This window comes from Taurulus bubalis (genome assembly GCF_910589615.1).
Source record: "Taurulus bubalis genome assembly, chromosome: 12".
NCBI lineage: Eukaryota > Metazoa > Chordata > Actinopteri > Perciformes > Cottidae > Taurulus > Taurulus bubalis.
Window position 1 is genome coordinate 24,779,072 of NC_136600.1, and position 17,422 is coordinate 24,796,493.

The 17,422-nt window shown below is 42.2% G+C and overlaps 1 protein-coding gene across 1 annotated transcript in view; it reads right to left on the reverse strand.

Annotated features, from left to right (window-relative positions):
* The window catches only part of LOC306745299 (CUB and sushi domain-containing protein 3-like), a gene marked incomplete at both ends in the record, with an annotated part of 218,685 nt that overhangs the window by 13,235 nt on the left and 188,028 nt on the right, over positions 1–17,422 (reverse strand). Inside the window, 5 exons of the mRNA XM_079228051.1 lie at positions 864–937; positions 1,561–1,734; positions 6,384–6,557; positions 11,447–11,629; positions 16,813–16,989. Coding sequence (XP_079084177.1) covers positions 864–937; positions 1,561–1,734; positions 6,384–6,557; positions 11,447–11,629; positions 16,813–16,989 — 782 coding nt within the window. The remainder of the gene's footprint in view (positions 1–863; positions 938–1,560; positions 1,735–6,383; positions 6,558–11,446; positions 11,630–16,812; positions 16,990–17,422) is intronic.

Consider the following 17,422-nt stretch of genomic DNA (forward strand, 5'->3'; position numbering starts at 1 on the left):
GTTTTCCGCCATCTCAATAAATGACTTATCGTCAGCCATCAGCCCAGTCGACTGTTTAATAAAAAACAGCGTCTACACGGGACGTTCTCCGTCAGCGGCGTCGAGATATCGGTAATGTTGTTCTGTAATGCGGAAAAATGCAACGAGTACAACCATTATGAGCAGCGATGCAAATAATAAGCTGCTTCTGCTTTCATTTGGGACAAATTCCATATCAGATATTCGGCTGAATGTTGTGGAGAAATAGTTTGCACTTAACTTGTAAGTGACACTCTAAGAGCAACAGGGAGGAAATAAAATGAAATACGCTGCTGGCTGAAAGCGTCTCAGGGGAGCGACTGTGCACACACCAATGGTCATGATGTTGGTTATTTTTGGGGTGTGGGGGGGATTTTTTGTGTGTGACTCGTTCTCCACGGTCGGTCAAACCGCATTAAGTGCACGTTATTATCGATCCGGACCGAGCCTGTACACATTCATAGTGGTGGAGAAATCCTTTGGGTTTTCTTCAGTTTATCACCGCTTCCTCCTTGCACCCACATGACATCATCCAGAGGAATAAATGATGATTCGACATGGAACATCCATTGGAAACCGGCCAATCGAAAGCGGACAGAGTGCAGGCGACGCACTCGAGCTTCTTGTTCATCCACCTCCAGATAGTGACCACATGGAGGTGTGTTGAATTAAATTGAGAGAGTGTGTAGTGGACTCTCGTTGTGCATATATGTTTATGCTGCATAAACCTGCCTCCAACTAGAAATGCAACTTTCCTAGTCCTGTTTGAAATGCATGTTTTTGATAGAAATATAGTTAAAGAGCGTATGTCTATATATATGCATTGCATGTTTGGCTCATTTTACCTTGAAGCCTGTTGTGTAATTCATGAAGCCGTGCTCAGGTGTCCCTGGGTTTTCACAGGTGGTTCTCGTGGGCTCTGGAACAAGAAATAATTTTCATGATGAGTCGGGGAATTGCAGGAAAGCAAAAAAAAAAAAAGTGAATATGACAGAAGGGCAATCATTGATAATGACGAAGCAATTTCTCTCTGGTGTCCCGTGTACCGGAGGGCAATTACTGAAGCGTTGTGGCAACGCGAGCAGAGACTTCCGCCTCTCGTCTCTCTGACTGCGGATTCCTCGGCTTCAGGAATATAGACTTCTGAGACGTTTAATCATCGGCGAGACGAGATTCAAATTAAGACGCGTCCGTTTCTTCAACACTTAATATATCCAGCAACACTGGGGCGCAAATATAAAGCATCACCCCTGCGGTAACAATATAAATATATATGAAAACTGCAATTCATTCTCGTGATTAAGTTTTACATCAGTGCCAGATGGCAACGCACTGATTCTAGTTCACCTTCCACTGCGTTTCATATTTATTGTTCCAGCAGAGAGAGATCATTTTACCTCTTACATCTTGTATATTTGATTTCACTGCCGTTGTTATTTCACTGTACATATTAATATGCTCATATCTTGCGCGTAGAAAAAGTCCCAAACTTAATTATGTAGTGTTTTAGCCGAATCAAAATGGAGGCCGATGACACAGTACCTATACATCGGGGCTGAGATCCGCTCCAGGTGCCGTCCCCCTGGCACATGCGTGTGCTGGACCCCACCAGCAGATGTGGGGCGCTGCAGCTGAACGTCACCTCGGACTTGAAGATGAAGCTGCGCCCTTCCCTCCGTCCTCTGGCAGGCATACCCGGGTCTCCGCAGAACTTGGCTGCGGGAGCAGAAACGTGGAATATTGCTGATGAAAATGAGCCGAGGGGGGCCGAACAAATCCAACGCAGATGTTACGCATTTCCCCCTGCAAGTATTCCTCCAGCAGCTTGAACCCCACTGCCCTGCTGCACCTCCCGCTCACGTCGATGCCCTACTCTTTCCAACCTGATTACACATAGGAATACCGCAGCAGCGAGTCAATTGAATGAAGCTTTGGGTCGACTATTCAGCATTTAATTCACATATAATAATGTGTGGGCGGCTGCTGCACCCACAACATCAGACCCTGATGAGGAGAGCCTTCACTGTTGCTGTGAGCTTCGCTTTCTTTTCATTATATTGGATTCATTCGAGTAGCAGACTGTAACAAATATTGTCTTTCTATATGATCTGGAAAGTCTTCATGCTTTGAATTATTCAAATTGCATTGACATTGTTGCTTGTAACACAAATTATTCTCATTGCACGTGGGCAGATGCATCGACGTCTTTGTCTCTGGGTTGAATTCCTCCGTCTCAACATTTAGTCAACCGACCTTTCTGTGGAGCGGTAACAGTAGGTATGTGAATATTCATCTTGGCAGCAAAGGGAGGGAGTGAAGGAGGTCATGGCACTCAATTTTAGATCAAAATAATTAGCATGTGAAATATTAATCTCTCTGACAGGGCCCTGAGGTTAACACAACTAGAGCCATCTGCTGCCGCTGCGGCTCCCCGAGCCTCTGGTATGCTATCGCCTCCATAATGGGACTCTCGCCACAGCCTCGGCAGATGAAGCCCGTTGCATTATCGCTGCCGCTCCTTCAATTTATTGCCGATAGACGTCCAATGAAATCGACTGGAATAATTTTAGGCTGAGTGGCTTTGATGGGGATGTACGTCAGGCCATTTTTAATGTATCTTCCTATCCATCTTTACCGTATATATATCCCATCAATCAGCCATAACCACACTGATCATTAAAAGTCACTTGTGAGCTGTAGGAGGTTCAGAAAGGCTCAGAGAGAGAGAGCAGAGGCGAGGACGAGAGTCACAGCATTCGGTCACGCAGCCGGAACGCTGTGGGATCAAGCCAATAATAAGGAAGACTGCTCCTCCAGACCTGACATGTGCCGCCGCGTGGAGGTCTGGAGACGGAGATAAGTTCTGGCTTACTCTCCTCCTAGAAGTCAGTAACCAACAGAGGCAAAAAACCTGACATAATAGATATCTAGTAAAGTAGAAAAAAGAAAGGAGATTAGAATCCAGCGCATGCAGGAACGGCTGAATAAAGCCATTACTGCAAATACTGTTATCTCAGAAGCGAATCCTTGCATTCAGAGACGTATCTTCTCCAAGAAAAGACGTTTGCTTACACTGCAGCTCCCATCGGGAAAAAAACAATGTATTGAGAGTCCCATCCAGCGGAGAATAGATGGTTTGACCGTGTTTGATAGGTCAACAAATAAAAGATGCAACTGTCTGCCTGGATCTAAAATGATAAATGTCACTATTCCTATTCAAGCAACATTGTAAAAAATTGCGTTTTGGTATTTTTGGGAGGGTTGACAATAAGGGGCCAAACAGGTGACACGCACATCAGTCATAAGCTTCAAGCTGCAGGGAAATAATGTGCTGTTTTATGGATGTATAAGAGAAATGGCCGGGGGCCAAACCAAGCTCAGCATATTTAATGTGCCTGTGTGTGTGTGTGTGTGTGTGTGTAGGAGTGAGTCTCTCTCTCTACATCTATCTCTCAGCTTCTCCCCCGTTCCTTGATGAATTATCAATGCTTTGAAGTAATCAGTATGCAGAGGCCAGATTCAAAGTTGGGATCACAGTCTCGTCTCTGCAGACGCATGAACTCCCGTTCTCAGACACTGAAATCGCGCCGCTTGCTCTCGTGCATCTTTCCCCCAACGCCGACGTGCATCTTCATCCCGCTCGGAAGTGCCGATTTTTCAAGAAACGCACAGATGGATTTACGCTCCAGATGCATGGCAGCTCCTGCCGTTCTGCTGAGCTGTATTTCAACTAGAAGTGCTGAGTATGAATTGCAATTATACTCCTAAAGCATACAGCAGTGCAGGGCTACTAAATGTCTAATGATCAGCAAGACAGTGTCTGTAGAATAGTTTTGCACCAAATCTGCTGCAGATTATTCCTCCTAAATGAATACCCTCAGTCTAAAAGACCATATAATGCATTGAGTAATGCTTGCTGCATATCTTTATAGTTGCATCTAATGCACACATACACAAAAACAATTACTAGCCTGTAGGCACACTCGGACGTCCCATGACAAATGTGTGCGTTTATAAAGTAATGCAGAGCGTGTACAGTAATGGTCGGTCCTGTGACTACATTTTAACATCCACACCAATTAAGGATTTACTCCTGAAGGATGACTTTGCTATTCATAAGGAACCTGCACCTGAGAGAGCGGTAGATAGCGCTGCGCTGACATTTTAATACGTGGATAACAGCCTTTTCTTCACCAAATATCATCAGCACTTTCTTCCCCGTTGTCACCATTTATTTGCCTTAGTAAACCTCAGTGATTTATCACAGACTTGCTTTTCACCTAGAGCAGCCTAGCAAGAGGCTAGCTACAGCAACATGTTTAGGAGAGCCAAGTTCTTTACAGTAGCTGGTTATTGATCACACATAATGAGATATATATATATATATATATATAGTGCACGGCTCTCAGTTTGGGTATATTTTGCGCAGGCATTGGAACCTGCATTGTAGATCGTAAGTAATGGAGCTATTAAAGGTAATCACTACATCAAAAACAATTCTCTGCTGGGACATTAAACGCCACAACACTGCATCATGGGACATTAAAGGTTACTCGCTCACATGGCTGAGAGAGGTTGTTTTTGGGAGGTGCTGATGTGGAAAAATGATTGTTGCTTGTTGAGGGATGACACTGCTCATCATAATTGCGGTAGACAGTAAGTAGACGAGGTACATTTACCAAGTGGAACCTTTTCCATTTCGTGCCCAGCTGACATTTCTTTGTTTTTCTTTCCTCGGAGACCAGAACACAGACATACCAATGCACTTCAAGAAAAACAGGCAGTTGATCACTTAGTCGTGCTGAAGCCCATATCTGGCTGTGACAGACAAATCCTTTACAGATCCTTTACAGTTAAGCAGGAGATAAATCAGACAGCAGTGGGCACATTGACTTACAATAAAGTACAATAAAGGACAGCAATGTGGCCATTTGGAAGAGCTAATGGCTGTTTGGGGTACTGCGCTTCCAGTTGCATGGTCACACACACACCAGCAGCCTGTCAGCTGGATGCTAAATACTCAAATGGGACCATGTTCGCCTGACTGAATATGGCCACAAGCACCAAAATTATGTCATGAGCATCAATTACGAAAGAGCGCAGAAGTGAAAGTAGTTCTTTTTAAGAAGTCTCAGTCTTTTTTTAGTCATTATCCAACATGTGTTGCTAACTAACTAACCATCTTAAACTCCTACCTTAAGTCAGCAATCAACCCAGTGCAGTTACAGTCTGCATCATCATATTATGCAGCAATGTGATAGCAGAGATTGCCTGCAAAAGGATGCTGCAATAATCAATCAAAATGCTGCAAAAAGCATCACTCCAGCAGTCAAAACCACTGCCTATATTCACCAGTTCAAGTGGAGATGTTTATAGTGCAGCACAGCTGTCAGAAAAAACACCAACAACAACACATCTTTCAGCATTTTGACTGCTGTGCATGAATATTTTTTTGTGGCACTTGCTTCTTTCATATACAGCGATATTCAGAGGAAAACAGATGCACTACTTTACCCGTCTTGATATTTGATTTCTGACTGATTGACATAACGCCAGATGTATCGTGACGACAGAGCGATGCTCTTGATGCATTCCAGAGGTTATAATTATGCTTGCAAAGATGATTGATGGCTTTAATATAGTAAAAAGCATCAGACATGTGTGGTTCCACTTAGATCATCATCAACATCACAGCTTGACTCAGGGTGTTTTTAGGATTAGGTATAACTCACTGTTCAATCCATTAAAAAAAACATTGACGTTGCAAGAATAATCTCAATTCTGCATATCTGCATAGCTGATTTAATGTATTTGTATAGTAATTCAGCTTCTCCGTCTAGACCCTAATGTTAAGAAGCATGACTTATTCATGACTTTCATAATTTCATTAACTGGAGACAACCTCTAAAGGGGCAAGAAGCAAAGTGGTGGAATTGGCTTAATACTAATGGACTGAATGCATGAGGAGTAAAATAATATGCATATACCTGCATACATTCACAACCTATTAACAGATAGATTTGAGAAATAACGTGTATTTTTACTTCCCCAAATACATTTATTCAACGTTTGGACTTTCTTTCAGTGGATTATTATGCTTCTCAATGGGAACACTGGTAACTTCAGTCAAATACAAGGGAGAGTCTTATATTTCTAGAAGAAAGGCAGCAGGAGGCCAGACTGTAAGCACGAGTTAAACATTTAAAATGCTTGTTAACATTTTTAAAAGGGGAATCAAGAGCAAAGGACCGTGTTTCAGCCACAGAAATGTCTCCAAGTTCTTCTCCGTTTAAAAACATAAGGAAACTTCCTCTCCAGACTGTCTATAATGATCGTAACCGATAAGGAACAACATGGTGACTCACGCAGGCACTGAGGCAGGTCTCCGCTCCACGTCCCGTTCCCGGTGCAGGTGAGCACGGCGGGGAAGGACAGCTCGTAGCCGGGCAGACAGCTGTAGCTCACGCTGGTGCCCCAGTCCAGGACGGAGCCCTCCAGCAGGCCGTTGGGGACGGGTCGAGGGGGCGGACACGTCACCACTGTGGGGACAGGGAGGACACGGTGAGTAGAGAGCAGCTTGTGGGAGCAAGCAATGCACAAAGTAGGTCCAGGCTAGTTTGGAGCAAATCATTGCTTTATGATGCAAACATGAAGGAGTTGGAGTGGAGGGGATACAAGTTAAATCCTTGGTAGTTTTGGAGCACTGTGCATGTACTTTAGTGTGTAAAGATCTTTTTAACAGTCACACTAAAACTATCTGCTCCGCTCACTTGAGAATGTAGGCAAGAACATGGTTGAATATATATTATTTTTTTCAATTCTGGACACAAGGAGGAAGGAGCAGAACATATCCTTAAAAATAAGATGTTATTGCCTTTTGATGAGTCGACCAACCAGACAGTTCACTTCCATCGCGGTCCAAAATGTCCCAACTTCATGATTTTATCCTATTAGACATTTGTGTGCATAATTTGTGTCATAATTAGCTCATGAAAAAAAAAAAAAAAAAAAAAAAAAACGTTTGGTGAGGTCACAGTGACCTTTGACCACCATAATCTAAATGTTAAATAGTGCCTTTACAGTCTCTAAATCTGTCAAAACGATGGTGTAACTCGAGGAAAACAGACAATGCTAAAGCCTGGAGATAATTACAAGGATTTATGTGGATTTACAGGGATCTGTCGATATTCTGGGTCTTTTCATTTCTAGTCTAAATTTTAATAAATGGAGGTGTCGGTGATTATGGCGAGAGGTGCAGCGGTGCTAAAAGGTGTTAAACATTTTAATGAACACACTTTTTATTGAACACATTGTTTTATCTTCTCATTTAAAGCCACAGAGGGACTCCACTGCTTCCTTTAAGACAAAACAGGATTGAAGTTAGCTAAACATCCAAATGTTTTGGCAAATTCTATTATTGCACCACGTGCTTCACATTATCGTGCTATTTTACAGAGGCACACATTCCCCAGTCTCCATGAATGACTGGGTGAGGTTGGTCTGTCGTTTCCGTTTGGGGTATACTAAATCATTTCTGTAAGCAATAAGAGGACATCTTGTGGCAGTGTAAGCCATACACTTTCTGCTCAACAAATGTAATAAATGAATGCATAATAAAGCTCAGAGTTTGTTCTGACACACTTGGAGATGAACCCGTGGGGATGCAGATGGGATATGGGTTTTAGGGATGTGAATAAATTATAGCAGTTGTTTTAAACCATTACTATCCTCCCTATACACCCACCATTTACCCAATTCTCTCTCTTTAGACACTCACACACCCAAACACTTCAACAAAGATCTGCAATTTGGAGTCGGGCTACAGCCAAGTCTCGCAGACTGTCTGGCAAGATCAGATGTTTAGTCTTCAAATCCAGCTACTTAGACTGTTTAGTATTTTGGCAGTGCAACAAAATGTGTATTTACCAAATACATGACATAAAAATACTGATAAAGCAGAAAGAAGGTCCCTTCATACCTCATACTTAAGGTATGTATTTAAAAGATATATTTATGTACTAAAAACACCATTGCTGGTGACCAAAAGGCAATTGTTTTCTTTATTAGATTGAAATGGACTAACTATGATGCATAAAGACAACACAAAAAAACTATTATGAACAGATAAGAGTATTGCATGGTCCCTTCATACACACTAGATTCCAGTTTATCTACACACTTCAGAAAGCTTTGGTTCACCCGTTTAAAGCCAGGTTTTACACAATTTAATAATGAATAAGTTTCTTATGATATAATTAATATCAGGTGGCCACAACTTTCTTGCCAACTTTTTTTCGACACAACAACTTACAGTAAATGTGGAGCAAGCCACTGTGGAATATTCACACTCTCTCCAAGGTGGAACCATCTTTTGTTCCTTGTTTGGCAGCGGATCCAAAAGGATCTCCGTATGGACGCGTTGCAGCAGTATACAGTATACATGCTTTAGATGTATGCTATATTTGGAAAAGATATTGAGGCCATGATTAATCCTGAATAAAACCGAACTGATGTTGCAATCTGTTTTTTAATGCTTTGTTTGTTAAAGTAATTTTCTTTTTCAAGTTCTCAGGAAGGAACAAGTTCACTTGAAATGGTTTCTCTTTGATGTTAATGAATTAGTAAAGTGCGCCTTCAATTTGGGATTTCCATGTTGTTGCTTTGGAGCCATGGAATAAAAAAAAAAAAGGCACTTCTGAAATACCTCTCTAAAATGCCCAGCTGGATGCTGTAAAGTGGAAAGTTGTTGTGTGTGTGTGTGTGTGTCCACACAGTGTGTGTGTGTGTGAAAGAAAAGGAGGGAGAGGAAAGACAGATGGAAGGAGAATGTGTCGACACACATGTGCAAGTAGGCAAATTACGCTGATTAGAGGGGTAGGCCCACTAATCCCATAAGCAGCGCATCAGAAATTACTTTAAATAAATGAAAAAATAAAATACCCCCCCAAAAAAAGGGAAGGCATGGGTGGCAGGCAGAACTGAATGGGAAGTGGAGAGTGTCCCCGTTTCCCTAAGTACTTCTAAGCAGCATTAGTGCCTCTTAGCTGAACACGCCAAACCTGGGATTCAAACTGAATCCTTGCCGGGCGAGGCTTAGGATGTGTCATCGGCAGTGTGTGTACACACACCACACACACACACACACAAATGCCGTGGCCATCACTGACGCACACACATTATGTTTAAAATTATGCACACAGTCGGCACAGGCTTTGTCTCTTTCGGTCGCAAATGTTCCTCCCTCCCTTTCCCCCCCCCCCCCCTCTCTCGTTCTTTTGCTTACATCCTCGCGGCACATCATTCAAACCCATGACAAGATGACGGATGCGCCGCATCGTGACAATTTCAAACGGCTCACCCCGCCTGAACCGCCGCACCTTCAACTTGAACCCAATCATGCAAAGGAAAAAAGAAAAAGGCACCCCGATCTGATTGGAAGAGGCATTGTTTTCAAGTAGAGGAAATAGATATGTTCTCTCTCCTTTTCTAAGACTTGCTGCGTAGGCTTGTCAGCGAGAGATGATAAAAAAAAAAGCCGCGATACCCAGCAAGCTGTTGTATTGCTCGTCCTAGATAGTCTCAGAAAGAGACCGACGCAGATGAAGTGAGCAGCGGCGAGGAGGAGAAAATAAAGCCGAAAACATCCAAACTGCTTCTTAACACAGGAATACAGGAATCACACAAATGAATACAGCGCACACACACACACACACACACTGCGTAATCAAACTCCTCTCTCTTGCCTTTCTTTTATTTATTGACCCCGTGGGAGAAGCTAACTGGTGCACACAGGTCAGTAGCAGCCGGGCGAGGCGTGCAGGCGCCTTAGCCTTTTGTGTGCGCGAGAGAGACACTTGTGCGATTAAATGTCGCCGTGCGGTTGTGTGCATGCATGGTGGGAGTTAGCGAGTGTGATGAGGACGGCTCTCCTCTGGAGTTACGCTCCTCTCTCCACGAGCGCCGCCGTCAAGCGTAGCAGGATCGGGGCTGAGTGCCTGAGCTGTTTGCGGTAGCTGTCAAGGATTAGCGCGTGGAGGTTAAGAGCTTCACACACTTTGTATGTGCACATAGTCGCTCTCTCTTTCTCTCCATTTAATACTGCCATGCTACCAGCTGTGCAACCGTGGATCCATCAGCCTCAACATACCACAGGACAGGGAGCTTTAATAATGCAACACGCCCATGAAATATTACAAATAAGTGTCAGGTTGGATGTTGTAAACATCGAGGCAAGGTCCTACGGGAACCTGAGGAGGGCGAGGAGTGTGCGACTTCAAACCACAGCTCCCTAGGAGTCAAGGAAAGGTCACGACACAGACTACTTCTGGTCAATAACGCCATTCTATACACTACATACGGTGACTACGTACAGTGGATGCCTCGTTCCCTTTCATAGATTATTTCTCACAGAGTATTTCTCCCACCTGTTGATGCGTCCGGCCTCTTAAGTCTCTCGCAGTTAATGTTTCCCTTCCCGTTTCTCGAGAGGCCAATTCAACAGGCGTCTTTCTTCTCTGAAACCGATGCATCAGCCCCGGAAACAGTTCCTTAGCAACAGTAAGTCACCGGTTGCCTGGTAGGCTCTTCCCCTTTTTCCCGCTGTACTTTGGAACAGTTTGCTGCACAAGTTAATCCTCCCTGCAATGCTTACTTTTGGCTGTCGATGGCAGACGTGCTAATCTATGCCTCCGCCCGGGCGTCATAACTCACGGAGTGATGTCGCGCTGATGGGTGTACAACTACTAAGTCCTCTTAGTGGATTTCAAAAAAAAACTTTGATGTTAATCAAGCCCAGCGAGTGCACACACACTTTTAGAGGGAGGACGCCAGTGATTAAGTATTGGAGTGCAATTACAGGGATCCCTGTTGTGATGAAGAGGACTCGTTAGCCATCCATCATCAGGCGTCAGAGGGAGCTTTAGCCTTGGCTCCGTGCCGCCGCAGGTGCAACGCTACTGCAGATGAACTCACCGTGTCCCGGATCAAGTGCTTTTTTTTTGTTGTTGCCTGAAATCCAACTGAGAGACGGCGCCTTTTATTCGTGGACTCGTAAAAGTATAGAGCCGCCTTTGTAAATGTGCTGGAAATAATTTAAAAAACAGATTCATGTGGATGTGTGCATGTCGATACTTACACAAATATATATGCCTGCACATGCATTTGAGAGTGTGTGTGTGTGTGTGTGTGTGTGTGTGTCCGCCTGTTGTGAACAATATGACACCCTCCGACCACACGGGAAGGTGTCACCTTGCTTTGCTAATCTCATTAGATCTCCGTCTGTATGCATGTACTTCATATCCTGCGTGACAGCGCGCTAGCGTGCCAAGGTTGTTCCGGCGCGGTCTGACGGTTATCAAGGTTGACCGTCTCCTGCGTCACGTGTTCACTGCGGCGCACGCGACCGTGTGCGTTAGCGGGCGACACCTACCTTTGCACGCCGGCATGGTGCCACTCCAGGTGCCGTTGTTGGTGCAGGTCCTCGTGACGGCGCTGTCCGCTCCGATCATCACGTAGCCCAGCTGACACGTGAGCGTCACGTTGTGGCTCACCGCGTTGTCCTCGCCGAACCGAAGGCCGTTCGCTGGAATACCGGGGTCGCCACAGGTGATCACTGGGGTCAGAGAAAAGGAAGTCGCATCAGAAATCATCCTGGTTGAATAATGAATACAATATGAAACATGTTGCCATTTAAAAATAATCTAACTGACTGATTTCTTTCTATTTTTTAGCCTTAATGTTTTCCTAATCATGCATTTTGTTCATTTGTGCAACAACTCTGAAATCACACAACTGTCTACTCAGAAGCTATAAACATGGGAATCTTTCCATCTCTACAATCCATCCCATGACATGACTGTGCCAATAGTGCAGAGCTCCCATTGTAAGGACACATGGCTACAGCGATTTACACGATAATGTTCTCAAAATTAAAAACTCTACATGGACTTGCTTTAAGCATTTATGCATTTGTTTGATGATGTAATGGTTTAGAGGGTCTTTGCTTAATGGTTTGGAGAATCCCATTAACACATAAAGAAACATTTATTGAAACGGCAAAATCTCCAGATATGGGGGAAATAATGGTTTTCAATGGACAATAATGGTTTTCAATGGACAACGTATCTACATGTACAAAAATCCACTGGCCACTAAAAATTGGACGGCGCACAAAAGCACAAAAGGTGTTGCGTAGCGACATTGTGTTTGTTGTGCACGATGTTATCAAGGTAATCACAATAAATCATTGTGCATAATGGCTTTTTTTTTTTTTTGCAAATGAGATTGTCTCTGCAGATGCACGTGCCGGGCTATAAAAAAAACTAAACAATGATTGTCACGACTTCGTATTATGATGTTCAGTTATGTGCAGATAAGAAAGTTGATGACACAGCTGGAGCCAGAGCATCGGTTGTGTTGTAAAGTAATCCTTACAGCAATTTGTACGCTTTATTTACATGTCCCCTTTCTAAAATGCACCAGTATGATCACATCATTTTGAGATTTAGATTTTGTTTTGTCCAAATCAAGTGGAGAAGCCGGTGAATGTAATAATAATATTGTCATTTCTGCTCAGTCTCTTCTTTTCATATGCCTATTCTTGGCTTCTTCTGATGGCATGATTAGTCCAAAAGAAAAGCAGATGGCAGAGTGTTGGCACCACGACATCGTCAGGTCTCAACCCAGTGCCATCTCTGATGTAATTGTAGGTTGCCAGCCTCTATTTGATTGCTTTTTTCAAAGCCCTCGTTTAATATTGCAGCCCTAATTTGTTACTTATTATTACTAAAACATTCCTGACTTGTTCACCTTCTTGTAAGATGCCCGTTTGGTGCATATGGCTGTCCCTGCTAACGCCCCCCTCCCTTAAATCAGGTCCCAAGGACCTCAACACATCTCCATCGTCGCTGGGTGGGGGCAACTTTGTATCCTGACAAGAAATATCAGAGAGTGGGATCTTCCCTTCGCCACCAACAGAGGCCTGAAGGCGGCACACTGATGGCTCCAGCCATTAATCTAGCCCTGGATGCAGCTACAGCATTAGCATACAGCTACAGCATTAGCATACAGCTACAACACTGACGGGTGGGTGCAGAACATCTTGTGAAATGGATGGTTACCTGCGTCGCCTCCATGTTTTTGATGGCTATTTGTTGTGTGTGCTTATCCGTTATTCTAAATCCCCCCCAGAGGTTCCTGCCCGCTGTAACCTGTAATCTATCAAGACCAGCTCACTAAAACTCACACACCGACATATTTTATATCCCACTCAAACCTGAAGTGGCATCGTATCCATGCAGATGGTAAAGGACTGAACCGGTAAACAGAAATAACATCCTTGTAACTTGGTATACATGTTAAGTGTTAATTAACATGTTAAAATTGGTTTTGAATACATTTGAATGTTAGTTCTACTGGATGAAGTTTGCAATAACAGACTAAAACACCCTAAATAAAAATAAAACCACATTTGGAATGATTGTGTAAAGAAAGAGCAGATATTAAAATGTCCTGCATGGGAAATGTTACTAGAAGTAGAAGTATTTAAGTACAATTAGGAAAATGCATTTAAAGTATAAAAAGTAAAAGTACTCGTAAAAGTAATGCATGTCCCCTGTGGCTGTTAGTATAGTATATCATATGTTATATAATAAAAATGTTATTACTTAAGGCAGGTCTTTACTGTGTTGGAGCAGATTTTAATTTTGTATGAGACTGAAACTAGTGATTATCTTTATTATGGATTAATCAGCTGTTTATTTTCTCCATATGTCACATTTTTTGGCATGTAAAACCTCTGTGACAAACTCCAAAATCCAAAATCATTCAAATTAAATTCAAATGATTAAAGTAATTAAAAAGGAAACTTTGTGAAGCTGGGACCATGAACTATTTCACACAGCTGCACTTAAATATCATACAAAGAACCATCATATTTTATAAACTCTGTATGCTTTCTAGTCAGAAGACTTCATCTGTGAAGAAACAACTAAAGCTGTCAAATAAGGGAAGTAACAAGTATAACATTTATTCTTTAAAAAAAATGTAGAAAGTGCCATGAAAAGAAAAAAGCACAAGTGATGCATACAGTATCTGTGTGCATATTCTTGGGTAAACATAGTTATTCAGTTTGTTTAAACAACAACACTGCCACACATTCTCTTGAATTAAGCTTGATATTTCTCTCCAAACATAAGCCAGAAGCAGCTGGCATGAATGAAAGACAGCTGACACTAATTGTCAAGTAGAAATGTGGATGTGGGAAAGCGGTCCTACAAAAGAGAACCGGAAAGAGAGTACGGGTAGAAAGGTTTACGCGTCTGTCGGTCGGAGTGGGAACCCGGTCAGTCAGCACAATGCAGAGGCGCTGCAGGCGGTTGACTTCAGTTTAAAAGCTTTTTCTTTCTCCATTTAGTACATACTTGCTCCTTAGAAAACAAGCTAGTGGGAGGAATCGTGTCACGGCAGGAAATCAGAGAAGTGTGCAAGAACCCACTCCCAACAGAACATCTGTTTATCCCCGACTGCGTCTGTGATTTCTCATAAACACGGCAGCACTTACATCTCAAAGAGGGACAATTGGGACACAGACTTGGACTTTGAATGTTGTTATTTTGAATTCAAAGACTTCTGCTAGCGTTTTGACCCTTTTAAATGATGTTTAAGAATCGTTATCGGTTGCATTTATATTCCCCGCGTTTTTACGTCTGCTGAACGTCTGCATCCCACCGCTGCCACAGTTATTGATTGATGCGGCAGAAGTCTGACTGTTGACTTCTAATTGCACTAACAGGCATTTTGTGACGTCTTCATGTAATCCCTCTCCCACAACGACCGCGTCAGCGTTTCAACTCGGGGAGAGAGGAATGGAACGGAGGAGAGGAGAATACTACAATCTAAAAAAAAGTAGATAGAAATCAACAGAATCGCGGCATGTTAGGAGCAAATAGTGCGCCTGAATAATCAGTGTTTACTGTTTACTTTGTTCACTGCTCTTTGGCTTTACTTCACAGCTCACCGAGCTTGTCTCTTTTCCTCGTGCACTTCCGCTAATTCGCTAATTCTTTAACATGCTCTAAAAACTTCATTTATCAAACATCAAGTAAATTAAGAAGAAAAAAAAAATAGTAAAACAACTTTTCTTACTCCGTTTCCCCTTGAGAATGCTGTGTGACTTTGATCCGGTAACCTACATGATCGATGACCCGTGAACCGGGGAAATGATTGCCTCCTTAATGAAGGCACAGTGAGCCAATCTTGGCACCTTGTTGATGTTGATGGCGTGTTGATGTCCCTGAACTGACCACTAAAATATAATGGGAAGCGATGGCGTACAGGAGGATCATAATAATAACTTTGGTGATGAGTATAGGTTTAAAAATGGGCAAAAGAGGTAGAAAAACTCCCTTCTTCTTCCTTCCTTCCTCCCTGTGTTTCTTTTTCTGGAGACTCATTTCATTCCAAAATTGAAAATTAAGCCCATACCATTTATCTTTTCTTGTGAACAAGCAAAAAGAATGAGGAAGGAGGAATATGGTGATTTTCAGAGAGAAGAACAATGTGTAATTTTGTTTGATAGTCACCCTGGTGCAAATTGAATATAGATTGGCACACTTCTTAATTACTGCAAGGCTCATTTGCTGAGAACCAGACAATACAAAAAGTTCTGAGGCTTTGTAGGGAGAGAGAACGCTCAAAAGAGATTTATGTGCTATTTAAAATCTTATATACTCTATTTTAGCACCGCTGCTGATCATTCTCCTTTTGGCAGACATAAGGAGCAAATTCATCTTTAGGCCTGTTTTTCTTAATTCTTTATATGCCTTATAGTATAAATGAGATGCTTAATTTGTTCATCCAGCGTCAGTATAGACACGTTGTGGCTGACGGGGACATGTGATTGGTCAGCGGTGTACCGGAGCCCAATCTTCCTCGTCTTATCTTGAGTTATAAAAAAAAAAAAACGACGATAACTTATTCTGACACTGCCAATGTTTTTAATTTTATTTATTTGTTTATATTGCAGGGGCAATATATAATTGAATTCCTAAATTAATACTCTGTTATTCTTTCTTTCATCCAGCTATTTTATTTTTTTTTGTTGTTATTTTTACCTTTATTCCATTAGTATTATTATTGCATATATCTTTCATCCCTGTTGTTTTTATATCTTATCTCATTTTATGTGTAAATGGCTGCTACGCGACACAACATTTCCCCTTGGGGATTAATAAAGTATATATTCATTCATTCATTCATTCAATGCACACTAATCAACAGTAAAACTGCAAGTGAGCCAATGAGTGGCTAATTTTCATCTGCCTGAAATTACAAAATGTCCAATAACATGATGCAACTAAGATTGAATCATGTTAGGAAAATCAGGAACATTTTCTGATTTCCATTATGTTAGAAAAATTGTCTAAAATTGTCTAAATTTGAAAATGGTCTAAAAAAATTTTTTTTAAATTGTTTACATTTTTTTTGAAATTGTTTACATTTTAAAATTGTCTAAACATTTGCCAAACATTTTCTGAAATTTTCTGAAATGTTCTGAAATGTTCTAAAATTTTCTGAAATTTTCTACAACTTTCTAAAATTTTCCTAACTTAATGGAAAATTATGTTAGGAAAATTGTTTCGACAGTAACGTATAGACAAAACGAATTCACATTGAAGCAAATTAAAAGTGTACCTACAGTATAAGCACATATAAAACACAGGTATAATAATGTAGGTGTATCGTGTGACTGAGCTAAATGTGATCAACCTGGTGTTTTGTGCATGTAAAACTCACTCGTGCAGTTGGGCGGCATCCCAGACCACGTGCCGTTTGCCAGACACTGGCGTGTGGGCGAGCCGGAGAGGAAGTATCCCTCCGTGCAAGAATACACGATGGAGTGGGAGAAGGTTGTGCCGTCCACGCGGGAAATACGTCCGTGAGCAGGCGTGGCTGGGTTCCCACACTGCACCGCTGCAATACAGGGGAGGAGAGACAGAAGGTGAAGGTCAAAAGTGTAAAAAAAAGGAATGGGTTTTCCATTTTCCATACCGGTGATTCACGATCCGACAGCTGGGAGCGTCCAAGGCGGCTGAAAGATGACTTCTGAAGGTCTCAAGGTGATTTAAAAATATATTCCTTCCATATTGTGTCAATAGTAATACTTATTTATGAAATAATTGCTGTTTTTCCTTTTGACCTGATATAATATTTGTAGTTTCTCGACTCAGTCCGATAAGCACTCAGGGGGGAACAATCTGAAATGGGCCGATGGAAATCGGCGGCTGGTGTCAGAGTTCATTCTGTGTTTGTGCCTCACAGCAGCTGCTTTTAAAGAAGCTGTGAACCAAACGAGTACAGGACCGCTAATCTATACGGCATCTCCGCTTTATTAAGAGAGGCTAAT